The sequence below is a fragment of the Balaenoptera ricei genome, chromosome 2, assembly GCF_028023285.1.
Source record: "Balaenoptera ricei isolate mBalRic1 chromosome 2, mBalRic1.hap2, whole genome shotgun sequence".
Lineage (NCBI taxonomy): Eukaryota > Metazoa > Chordata > Mammalia > Artiodactyla > Balaenopteridae > Balaenoptera > Balaenoptera ricei.
In genome coordinates this window covers 158536639-158548963 of record NC_082640.1, presented here as the reverse complement: position 1 = coordinate 158548963, position 12325 = coordinate 158536639, and the positions used below count along the sequence as shown (strand labels likewise).

Sequence of the window (12325 nt, the reverse complement as noted above, 5' to 3'; positions counted from 1 at the left end):
AGGCAGAGATGGCTGAAATGGACCACTCGCTCTGGGATGACCGGGCATCTGCTGACCTTGTCTTTGATACTAGGCAGGATTTCAAAGTCCTCTGTGGCTACCTTCACCTGCTCTCTCTAGGGACCAGCTCTGTTCTCTTGGCTACTTAGAAAAAGAGGCTTCGATTTCTTCCTGGTCTACAGCTATTGCACCTCCCTCCCTTCCTCTCCTCCCCACCAACCCCCCATCCCCTCACATAGCTTTACTGGAATATGACTCACATACCAAACAATTCACTCATTTAAAGTATACAGGTCAATCATTTTTACTATATTCACAGAGTTGTGCAAACATCACCACAATCAATTTTAGAACATTTCATTACCCCTAATAGAACCCCATACCCATTAGCAGTGACTGACCATCTAACCCTAAGCAATCACGAATCTACTTCCTGTCTCTATAGATTGGCTTATTCTGTGCATTCCATCTAAATGAAATTATACAATATATGGTCTTTGGTGACTGGCTTCTTTCACTTAGCATGTTTTCAAGGCTCATTCACGTTATATTAGGTATCAGTACTTCATTCCCTTCTATAGCCAAATAATATTCCATTGTATGGATATATCATATTTTGTTTATGCATTTATCAGCTGACAGACATTTGTATTATTTCCATTTTTTGGTCATTATAAATAATGCTGCTATGAACATTAGTCTCCAAATTTTTGTACGACCATATGTTTTCATTTCTCCTGGGTACATACCTAGGAGTAGAATTGCTGGGTCATATGGTAACTCTACGTTTATCTCTTTGAGGAATTGCCAGACTTTTCTAAAGTGGCTGCAGCATGTTACATCCCACCAGCCGTGTATGAGAGCTTCAATTTCTGCACATCCTCACCAACACTTGTTATTATCTGTCTCTTTAATTATAACCATCTTAGTGGGTGCAAAGTGGCTTCTCATTGTGTTTTTGATTTGCATTTCTCTGATGGCTAATGAGGTTGAGTTTTTCTTTTCATGTATTTGTCGACCATTTGTCTATCGTCTTCGGAGCAATGTCTATATAGATCCTTTGCCTATTGGTAGGGGGTCTATAAAGCACTACTTGATAACTGAATAAATGATGCCTCGCTCCAATATGTACTATTACTTCCCTTTGTTTCCAAGTAAGTTGTTTCTGTTAGATAAGGAATCATGCATTGTCTTCAGTGTGCAGGTTCTGTGATCATGTGCTTCCTCAAATAGGGGCTCATGGACTTTGGGGGATTAAAATGATAACTTTTTACTGAAGAGGTTGTGGCCAAGGGGCCTGAGGGGTGGGTGGCAGTGAGGACCTGGACTCCAGGCTCTGATCCTCCGCCTCCTCTCGGCCTTCCCCCTCTGGGCCTTAGTTTCTTTGTATAAAAACAAAACACTGAGGAATGTACTACTGATCTAGGCAACAATGTGCACTGGGCTGAGAAGCCAGACTCTAGAGACCGACACTGTATGATCCCCTTTATGTGCCTTTCCGAAAAAGGCAGAACTACAGAATCAGACAACAGATCAATAGCTGCCAGGAATGTGGATGGGGGGAGGGGATTAACCATGAAAGGGCACGAGGGAAATTTGGGGGGTGATAAAATTACTCTCTTGAGTTTTGGTTGGTGGTTACATCATTGTATAAGTTGGTCAAAATTCATATCTATGTCTAAAAACGGTGAATTTTACTGTATGTAAATTATACCTCAATAAACAAACAAAATATAAAACACACACACACACACTCACAATTGGACTAGCAAATCTCTAAGGTCCTCTGAGGGCTGATACTCACTGATACTGTCCTGCAGGTGTGGTCACGGGCAGGGCAGCAGCAAGAGATGGCCAGGGCCTCCTCTAGTTTCTAATCTTTCCTTCCCTGATCCCTCCTCCTCCTCCCCAACTCAACAGTCTTTTGGTGATGTAATGGGAGAAAGAGGGAAAACAGGCTTCATTGGCTTGCTTGGCCATTTTAGGAATGAGGCCCTTCCTCCAAGAGGTAGCTGTGTCCATGTGGCTGACAGATGTTTTCTGAGGACGGTGGCCTTGCCCAGCTGCTCATCCTGGGTCCAAGGTCTGAGCAACTGGCCCCAAATGGAATATTTCTGAACAAGAGCTCAGAATCCAGATCCTAGAGAAGCAGCCATGGAGGCTTGTCAGACAAATGGGAATGGGGATGGAGAGCTCACACTTCTTCCATTTTCCATCCAGGGTCTGCAGGAGGAACACCCCACGCACCGCCCCACCTCTGCCCAGCTATTTACTGAGGCCTAACGTGGGATTATTGATCGAGGCCATCCAGGTTACACACAGTGAGGGAACCAGGCCCTTGCTGGGAAGATGAGAGCAAAGGCTTGTCACAGGCAAGGCAGAGACTGCTACCTGCACAGGCAAACAAAACCCACACCTCCCGGCTGGCAGGAAGGGCTGGGAAAGCTGCCCAGGAGCGATTTGCAAATGTGCTCCACCTTCACCACCTCCCAGGGCCCCTCTCAGATGCAGCAACTGCTAATATCGGCACTCGTTTCGCGAGCACTTACTAGGTACCAGGCACAGGCTAAGCCCTCTATATTAACTCACAACAACCATACGATTCTGAAGTTCCCACCCTTATTTTACAACGAAGGAAACTCATGCTCAGACTGAGGTGTGCGGCCCAGCCGCCGCCATCAGGGGCTGTTACTCGATTTGTCTGCTGAAAAAAGCCAGATCCGGCTGGGCCAGTTCCCAGGCTCTGAGAGGAATGAGCCCGTGCCTTAAGGGCAGGCTCATCACAGAGAGCTCCGCGCCAGACGGAGCTCATGCCCTACCCCAAAGCCTCTGTAAAACAAGCCAGAGCCTGCAGCCCCTCGCTGGCCAGGGAGGCCTGCCCCTCGATGTGCAGGGTCTGGGACAGATCCTATAACCACCACTGTGGGTGCTGAAGGGCTGGGGGCAGGGAGGGGGCCCAGGCACAGGCGTCACAAGTCCCAGTAAGGGGAGCCAGGAGTTCATGAGGAGAAGCACCCTTGGGAAGGCAGGCTGGGGGAAGGCACACTCTGCGGCCCAGGAGGGGACAAGCCCTGCAGAGGGCCTCCAGGATGTTTCTCCAAGCCACAGAGTTTGGAAGCTGTCACATCCTAGGAAAAGTCCGAGGATCGGAGACATCTATCTGAGGCCCTGAGCAATTGGGAGCTGCCACCAAGGTAAGGGACAGCCTCATGCCCTTTCGGCCAGAAGTCCCCAAAAGGAAGTGGGGAGAGAGGAAGCACTCGGGGGGTTGTCAGACAATCGTGGGTGGGCAGAGCTCCTACTGTTATAATGGGCAGCCCCAAATCTCCACCTCCATCTTGGACCTGAAGCAGATCTCTGTCCATAGTGACAGCTTGCTGAACAAAGATCTGGAAATAAACCAGATGGCTCAACTGAGAAGGAGTTCCAGACTCCCTGGAGGAGGTGGCCATGATCAAGGAGGACAAGGAAGTACAGCTCTTTTGTGGTGGGGCCATGACCTGACAGTGGGATATGCTACAGATCTGACACTTCAGCGGCTACTGCAGGTGTGAGCTCGGTCTTGACCTTGTGAGGTAGGAGTTCTCGCTCTGGGAGGTGGCCCAGGGGTTCGGAGACAAGTTGGTTCCCATGCAAATGTGGCTGAAGACCCATTCCCACACTTCTGAGATCACTCTTACTTTCCGGAGCAGAATTTCTGCCACTGAAGCAAACTGCTAGGTGCCAGCCTCATCGTTAATAGGATTGTGGTACCCTGGTTCCTTTTTACCTTGTTCTCTTTCTCCTCTTGTCAGCCTGACTTCCAGGCTCTCAGAGTCCTGCTGCTTTGGCGTGATTGGAAGATGAGATTGTCTGTCGCTCAGGAAGCCAAGACTCCCCATAAAGATCCCCGTCTGTGTGTAGCAGACTTCCATCTTGGGACTTTATTTAAGAGTGTCAGATGGTGTCTGGCCACTGCGGACGCTCACCAGGCCACTGTGGTTTGTGGTGGAGCACAGACAATGGGGCACAGACACCACCCAGCCAAGGAGACCCTGGTAGAGTCAGGGGCGTCAGCCTTCTGGTGACACTGTTGTCCCAACCTACCAGGATGTATTCCCCACCCCAGAGCTTCCCCAAGCTGCTCAGCATCTGCTTAGGAGCGAGGGGGAAACAGGCCGTGTGTGTGTGTGTGTGTGTGTGTGTGTGTGTGTGTGTGTATGTAATGGGGCAGGGTAGGGAGTGGGGAGTGGGGATGGGTGATAGATTTTTTTTTTCTAGTGGTAAATCCTACCCAACAAACCCCCAAACCAAGGAGCCACACAGAGTGAGCTGGATTATAGTGGGTTCAAGTCATTTATTTCTAGATGGTACCAGCGTGTTTGGTTCTGGAGTCCAATCCCCAAATTCCAGAAAAATAAACTAACGAGAACCACATGCACTATGAGAAGGCCATTCCGACGTGTCTGTGATCGTGCGTCGAGTGGGCATAGAATACAGACCAGGAGCCCTTGGCGCGGCGCAGGGCCTCCCTCCTCAGACAGCTGACAGCCTCTGGCTCTGAGTCCTTATTTGGGACTGGGGAGAGGGCTGAGGCCGGGCCATTAGGACCCTGTTCCTTTACGGCCCTGGGCCCCTTATTGCTACATTTGCTACTTTGCTACTTTATGGCCCCTGGGTGGTGCCCAGGGGATGCCTTATCAGTGGGTGGTACTAATGAGTAGGTTGCTGGCGTCTGCCGTTGCCATGGTTACATGAACCCAGACCTCTCTCCAGAGGGTCCTGAGGTGAGGTGTCAGGGATTCATTTGGCCACTTTTTGACTGTGCCACACATGGTCCTTGCTACATACTCAGCTCAGACAGCCCTTTTGGAGGCTGGTGGCATGTTACCTTCCCCCCCAGGACTTTCCAGCTCCTGGACTTTGCTGGAACACCTCCCTTCAATACGTTCTGCAAGGCCCAAAGACCAACAGCCCTCAATTCTTTCCAGCTTCTGGGAAGGCTTGCTAGTGGTGGTTTTTGAAGCCCATGCACATGGACCATAATGAGAGGGGTGCATTTTAAGAAAAACATCAATTTCTACAACTAGCCAAGGAGCTAGATGGGTGGCAGGCTCCTGCTTCATGCCCTGTTGGTGAGGTAGTTTGAACACAACAGGGACCCTACTACAGGGAAAGCCCCTGGAGCACGTCTCCATGTGTTCACTGGTCTAAGAAGCGACTCAGAGTGGTGAGAGGTCCCTCCTGGGTGCTGGCCTGTACCTGACCCCTTGGCAGGGGTTGGTCTGGAGCAGGATGCAGCTGACTGCCCAGGTGGGCTAGACCCTGCTGCATTCCTGGGGCACAGCAACCCCTTCCCAGCAGAACAAAGCATCCCTTCCTGGAAGGGCAGGAGCCCTCTCTCCAGCCCAGAGAGCTCCTGCTCCTCTGGTCAGGCCCTCTGGCTGCTGCTGGGCGCTTACATGTGCCAACCTACGAGCTTTACTCTTCCCATGTAGGCAAAGCCTATGGCAGTCAGATGCCCAATGCCTGGTGCCTGTGTGTCTGCCCTGATGGGTGGGTGGTCACTTCTAAGACTGCCCTGATGCTTTGGCTGTGGGGCTGCCAACATGGTATTTGCCCTGTGAATCCTTATGGGGAAGAAACCCAGACCCAGAGACCATGCCCAGTCAGGGGAGCTAAGGCAGGACAGGGCAAAAAAGCAAAGCTTATTTTGCTACAGAATTGCCTTCGAAAGTCTAATCTGGTCTGAATTTTTGGCTTTGTCGACCAGGCCAATGGGGAACTGGCCAAGACCAGATTTTCCAAGTGTACTTGCATTCTAAGGTCTGCATGGTAGACTGACCTTGGACTAGCCAGCTTGGGTGGAGCAATCCTGTTCTACCCCCCATTTCTGGGTGTGATCTGCTGGGGGGGTACGTGGTGGCAGTCACAAGACCAAACATGCCTTGGTTGGGAGGCGGGATGAGTCGGGTTATTGCTCTGGGTTTGAATCCATTCGAAGTGCCCCGATGTCTGTCGAGCCTGCTGGATGTCCCCAGAGGTGTCTGGAAGCCTTCAGCCTGCTCTATCTCAGGGCTGCAGTCCATCTGGCTCTGGGCGGGCCTTCTGGGGGCCTCCAAGGTGGGCCAAGCCTCAGGAGCTGCAGCCGGGGGGCACAGAAGTCCTGGCCAGGGAGACTACCCCTGCCCTGGCTGCAGCCACGAGGAAGGACAGGAGGAAGCCAGGCCCTTGCCCTCGACAACTGAGGGCACAGAGGCCCCTGTTGTTCTAGAACTGCCTTTGTCCACCTACCCTGTGTGTCAGTGTCAGCATAGCCTGGGCACCTTGGCAGGGAATAGCTTCCTTTGGGCAACGTTGAGTGCAGAGGAACATGATCGGCAATTTTGTTCTGAAACAGGAGGTCTGTGTGAAAAGCAAGGGGACAAAAAAAGGATGGGACGAGAAGAGGAGGGGTCAGAAGACCCCACAATACGGGAGCGGGCTTCACCAAACTCATTTACTCACCAAGCAGTGGCCAGCTGTCTGCCAGGTGCCAGGTTCTGAGCCCAGGTTGTGTGGCATGAGGGGGCGGGAGTGTCTGCCCAGAATCTGGGTCTATAGCCCCCACTTTGGAGGCACCCTGAGGACTCAAAATAATGTCTCTAATTTCCACTGTACCGAGAAGGGAGAGCAAACACTGCCATGGGGGAAACTGAGGCGCAGGGGTCAAGAACCAACCACAGCGCAACTGTAATCACGACTCCTCATGCCCTCGGTGGCTCTGCTGTGAGGGATGGAAGCTGGTGCCTCGGAGACAGGGCACGAAGGTGGGCTTGGAAAGATGGTCCTGGGGGAGCACCCAGGAATCAGCGTCTGCAAACAAGCTTATGAGCCTCACCAGCTGGTGAAATTGCCCACACAAGTAAAGAAGTACCAGTGATTGCTGTTTTGCTTCTGTGTTTGCTGTTTATACACTCCCAAGGGAGATTTTTCACCTCCGGCCAGAATAGATCAAAGGAGGATGGTCATAGCAGGTGTGGAGGCGGGGATGAGTGTCTGAATTCAAAAGCACGTTGCTTATACCACTCTGTCGGAGGGCTCACGGGAGTCACAACGGTGACAGCGACAACAATGAGAGTAATAGCTACCATTTGCAAAACACCTACTATGCGCCAGGCACCCGACTCGGTGCCCTGTATCACTCCCTCACAGCCAGGTGGGCGGATGGTCATTTGCAGGTTGGGCTCTGTGCTGGCATTGCCCTGTGATGATTGGCATTGTGGAGGGCAAAGCCTTTGCTGGACCGTGAGAGGACCATTGGGCCCTGGCCTCGCCTCTGGGCACAGATTCCGCCCCAGCTTCAGACACAACTGAGACCAGGCCGCAGGGGCCCAGCCACGCCTGGGACTGCCAGCCTGGGGCCCAGCCCCTCCATCTGGGACCCTCCCAGCTCCCACCTGGAGCTGCCGGAGGGGAGGATCCCAACGGCCCCCGAGTTCACCGCTACGTTTATTTTGAGTAAGACACGCGGGAACACACCAAGGAGCGAGGGGCCACGACAGAATAAATTACAAAATAATAAAAAATTTAAAAGATGGTCAGAACCTTCACGGCTGTTAAACCACAAGCTCTTTCATCAACACCAGTGCTTCCTCTGGTGTTGGACCCTCGAGACGTTTGGCAGGAGCAGAGGGCAGCCGCCAGCGCCTGTGGAGACCTCTTTGAAAGGCGGCCTGCAAGGGGGTTGGAAGAACTCGAGGTGCTGCAGTCCAGGAGATGGCTCAGTGCTGACGATGCGATTGGGGCGCGTGGTGTGCGGGCAGCCTGGTCCCGGCTCCTTACGCGCAGCGGCCGCAGAGGTGGGGGAGGCGGGAGGTGGGAGGCGGTCGGGACACAGTGGTGTAACTAGGGGGGTGCCGTGGGTGCACCGGAGAGGCGGTGGGATGTAATACTGGATGTGCTCAGGGCCAGTGGTCCTCTTGAGTTTGCTGGAAAGCGTGATCCCCCAGACGGCGGGAGGAGTGATGAGAGTCAGAATATAACCTCAGCTGACAGTCACAGCGGGAGTCCCACCGGGTGCTCTCCCCTGAACGTGTTAGGGACCAGGACCTCCTAGAGAGTGCGGTGTCAGCACGCGACTATACAAGGAAGAGAGGGTTGTAAACAGGGGCTTCTACCCGGCCGACCCCAGGTTCCGTGGACTCTCTTTCTGGCCTCCCTCTGGTTCACCCACTGCGTCTCCCCACCGTTGCCCATCACGGCCCTCACTCTTTCTCTTTCACAGTGACCAAATCTCCCCGCAGGGAAACTCTGTCTGCAGATGTGGAGCGTGGCCGGCTGCCCGCGTGGTCCTCGGGCCCGGGCCCTGCAGGGGGGACCGTCAGGAGGACTGCATCAGGCCGGTGAGGCGCTTGCCCGCCAGCGACTTTCCCTGCAGAGACAGCGACACAGGGGCACCACAGGCGCACACACACACAGAGGACAGACACAGAGAGCCAGACAGGTGGATTAATTGTTGCATGAGCCATGAGGCCAAACGACTTAGCTCACCGACCCCTTTCATCTCTGGGTTTTGGAGCCTTAGCCACAGACAACTGAACAACCAGGTCTTTGGGGCAGGTTAGGGGGTGAGGGTGTGTTGCTGGTACACTTTTGGGGGTGTGGGGATCTTACTTACCCCAAACCAGGCATTTCAACCTTTAGGTAGAGTGTCTCTTAATGCCTGTGGGCTGCCCCTGAACTTGATTTTATCCAAGTGAGGAAGGAAAGGTGGCCTGGGGACTAGTAAGATCGGGGGGTGGGGGGGGGGGCGGGCTAACCCAAACAGATGATGGCTAAGAATCTGGGTGACTTGGAACTAATGAATTAACTAGTCTGAAGAAGGCAGAAGACCTAGGAATCCTGTTTAAAATGCAGGATTGAGCTCTCCTTGGGTCCTCCTGACAACCTGTTCTGGGACTGGGAAGGTGTGGGGGCTCTGCCGAGGCTCGGAGCCTGGGCTGCAGGACACAGGGCAATACACTCCTATGTTCTTGGTCCCCCATCTATGGTACCCAGAGGCTGACTTTGATGATTCCACATCAGGAAGTCTTACACGCTCTTCACTTACAAACTATGAAGCCGTTCTTGTCCTTTCAAAAACAAAAAGGATGAACTCTATCGTGAGGCCTGGTACACGGGGCATAGAGGTCCTGAGAGAGGCCAGTTGTTCGCATGCCCGGGAGGAACCTCTGATGTGGGGCTGGGCACCAACAGGAGGAGCAAGGCTCAGCCCTCTGCTTATTTCCCTAGCCATGGCCTGCGCCCATCCCCTGCTCACCCTCTTCAGAAATCCATAGCATTGGACAGGCGTCTAGAGGAGAGTATGGCTGGACCCAAGCAGATTGATCACTGTGTCTGAGAAAACACTCAGAGCCCATCTTAATATTGACAGTGGGTCAGCGACACCAGCGCCATCTGCCTAGGGTAGCACGTGGTCGCTCATCAGCAAGGGCTGCAGCGTTTGGTAGCGTGAGGTTTCAAGGGCCAGCAACTCCTCATGTTCATTTCCAAGTGGGGTGTGAGGGCTCATCTTGTTTACTGGGCTTGGCTGCATGTAAGCTGGATGTAATTAAAAAAAATTGATCAGGTTTGTGAAGCCTGGTAGGGTACTCAATAAACCTGCTGATTGATGAATTGATGGATAATGGGCATTTCCAACAAACGAACAACATGGGCTGCGAGTTTGCTGGATACAGGACAATATGTCATCTGGCTTAGCTCTCCACGGAGGGACGTGCCAGCTTGACTTTGAGAATTCCGATGGCAGGGATGGGAGCTTGTCCAGAAATGCAAATGCTCTCAGGGGCAGTTGGGAAGTCTGCATCTACCTCCCCTTTGCTCTGCTCTTCCCCTTTCATGCCTCATGTTTACTAGTGAGAAAAAACTTTTCATTTTTTTCTTCCCTACCTTAAAACAGACACACACACACACACACACACACACACACACACACACACGCACAAAATCTCCCCATCAGCAACCTTATCTGAATCTTCAGATACACTAAACTTAGCCTGCAGCCGGTTACATTTATACTGGGCTAAGAATTTTTTAATCAGATTTTTTTTTTTTTTAAATCCTAGAGGGTTTCAAGTGCCAGTCTTTGCAAATCACTAAAAGCAGGATGGCTGCTCCTCTGTGTGGAGTGAGTTAGGTACAACAATAGTTCACAGATGGCAGAGGCTGACCTCCGAGGACTCCCTCCAGCCCTGGTTCTAAAGCACACATGGAGCCGGGACTTTCCTTGACTGCCCTTTCTTACACGGAGCTGTAGGCATTTGTCATCCAGGTGGTGCACCTGGGAACGGGCCTTCTCCACGCAGGCCTGAAGGCGGGAAGCATGGGGAAATGTGGAGCTGATGAGTCTAGGGGCCTCCTGGTACGGGGCCTCTACCAAACCTCCCGCAGCTCCTGTCACCCTTTTCCATCCCTGCTCACATGAAAGGCACCAAGGAATGCTGCTTTCCTCCTGGGTGCTGCTTATTGCTGTGGAAACCACACACCAAATACCAGCTCCTCCCCCCTCCTTCCACCCCTCCTCTACCAGGGCCACAAATTACACATGGTGTATCCAGATATATTTCCAGGTTTGCCATACAATGGCATTTGGGGCTCTGATTTAGCTGGCGGGTGTGAAAAAAAGGAATCACTAAGGCTTCTAAATAACAGTCCGTTGCCTGTGCGGATGCTAAAAGCCCAGAGACAAAGAGGGTGAGGTTTACCAGGCATCCAAACCCTCATTACAGCTTCATTCTCATTAGTGAGGTCATTTTGGCTGGAGAAGGGGCTGTGGTTGAGGGAGGTTAGAGATTCTATTTCTGGATGATTGTGTGTCTGTCTGTTTTAGGTGAATTTGGCCCTGAGGATCCCTACACTCCACGCCTCCCAGTTCTGTAGAGCGGGCTGGGCTGGGAGGCGTTAATTAATCTCTTCCTGCCTAAGTCCTGGAGCTCAGCCTCACAGCTCTGACTGCAAAGACCTGTGGCCAGCCCATCAATCCTTCCCCTCCCCTCTCCCAGCTGCTTGCAGCGGCTCAGGGCTTCACAGTTGGGGGCGGGGGGGCTGCAGCTGACAGCCCGGAGAACACGCCCTGAGATTGTTCCCAACCTCTCAGCCATCCAGGTGGTACTCCTTGGCATTTTTGTCTCCCTCTCCCGCTCCTGCTCTCACACATTTACCAAATGCCAGTTCTGCTGCTAAAGGAGGTCATGATGGTTCAGGTCGGCTCAGGGGGCAGCTCAGCCCAGCCGCAATCTGTTCACTAGGCGGTGACCTCGTGGGTGAGGCTGGAAGGTGGTTACTCATGCAGGGTGCAGGCAAGGCTAGATGCTGGCCTCGGGCTTTGGGGAAGAAATCCTGCAATCACACTGGCTCAGCAGCTGCCTCTCTTCAGAAGAGCTGAGGTTCTTATAATTTTCAGGGATCAAAGTGAAACCTGACAGCAGAGGCTACCGGTGTTCAGAGATGAGGTGCCCCAAGGTGTACGCTGCTAGGGGCTTGCTGGGAGCTCCTAGCTACTGCTCTGCGCACAGAGAGGAGAGCTCCCACCCTGCGCCTTCTAGGGGTCTTTCCTTCCTCCTCTTCACCCCCATCCTCGCCTCCAGTTTGGACGGTTCTGCAGGAGACACTTAGGAAGGGGAGTGGTAATTCTGCCTTTGCCGGGCATCTTGCTTAGTTACAGGGAAAGGAATTTTTTCAGGGTGTGAATGTGTGCTGTTCCTCAATGCTGGTCAGTCGGGAACAGATCATGGTGCCAGGAAACTGCAGCCAGCTCAGCCTGAGGCCTTGGCGTAGCTGAGCGAAGCAGCTGAAGGTGGTTGAAAATGCTATTAGCAGGCAGCCTTTGTCCAAGTGAAAAAATATACAGTGATTAAGAACTGAGCTGCAGAAGGTACATTCCAGAGACACCAAAGCTTTGCATTCAGACAAAGTACTTTTCACCTTCGAGACATTTGGCCAAGTTTAATCCAATAGAATTTGGGATCCTTCAATTTCATGGACCACAGGCTCAGTGCTGGGTTCACAAACACCCACACGTTCAATTCCCACCCTCCACCCTGACTAATCATTTCAGCTCTGCAGCCATCCTGATGGCTAGAAGCCTGGAAGAAGGTGGTCACGGAATCCTTTGTTTCTAAAAGGAAGTGCACAAAAGGAATAGCTCCCTTTTGTGAGGTGCTTCAGGAAAAATCGACATGCTGCTTGACATGCAGTGGCTCTGTGCATCGCACTTCCAGATATTAATCAACAAAGCATGCACCATCTGGGTTACCAAGAGCTTTCGCCACTCACTTACCTGAGAGACTGACGCTAACCTCTTTGG

The 12325-nt window shown here is 52.4% G+C and overlaps 1 protein-coding gene across 3 annotated transcripts in view; it reads right to left on the bottom strand.

Moving 5' to 3' along the window:
- Positions 1-4316: 4316 nt before the first annotated feature.
- The window catches only part of RGS6 (regulator of G protein signaling 6), a 582944-nt gene continuing 574935 nt past the window's right edge, over positions 4317-12325 (bottom strand). For 2 of the 3 annotated variants that reach the window (XM_059914555.1, XM_059914557.1), the window contains one exon: positions 8249-8392. In XM_059914555.1, the coding sequence (XP_059770538.1) occupies positions 8342-8392 (51 nt within the window). In that variant the 3' untranslated portion in view covers positions 8249-8341. Of the gene's footprint in view, positions 8393-12325 lie in introns of all 3 variants that reach the window. The other variant, XM_059914558.1, reaches the window with a different exon arrangement.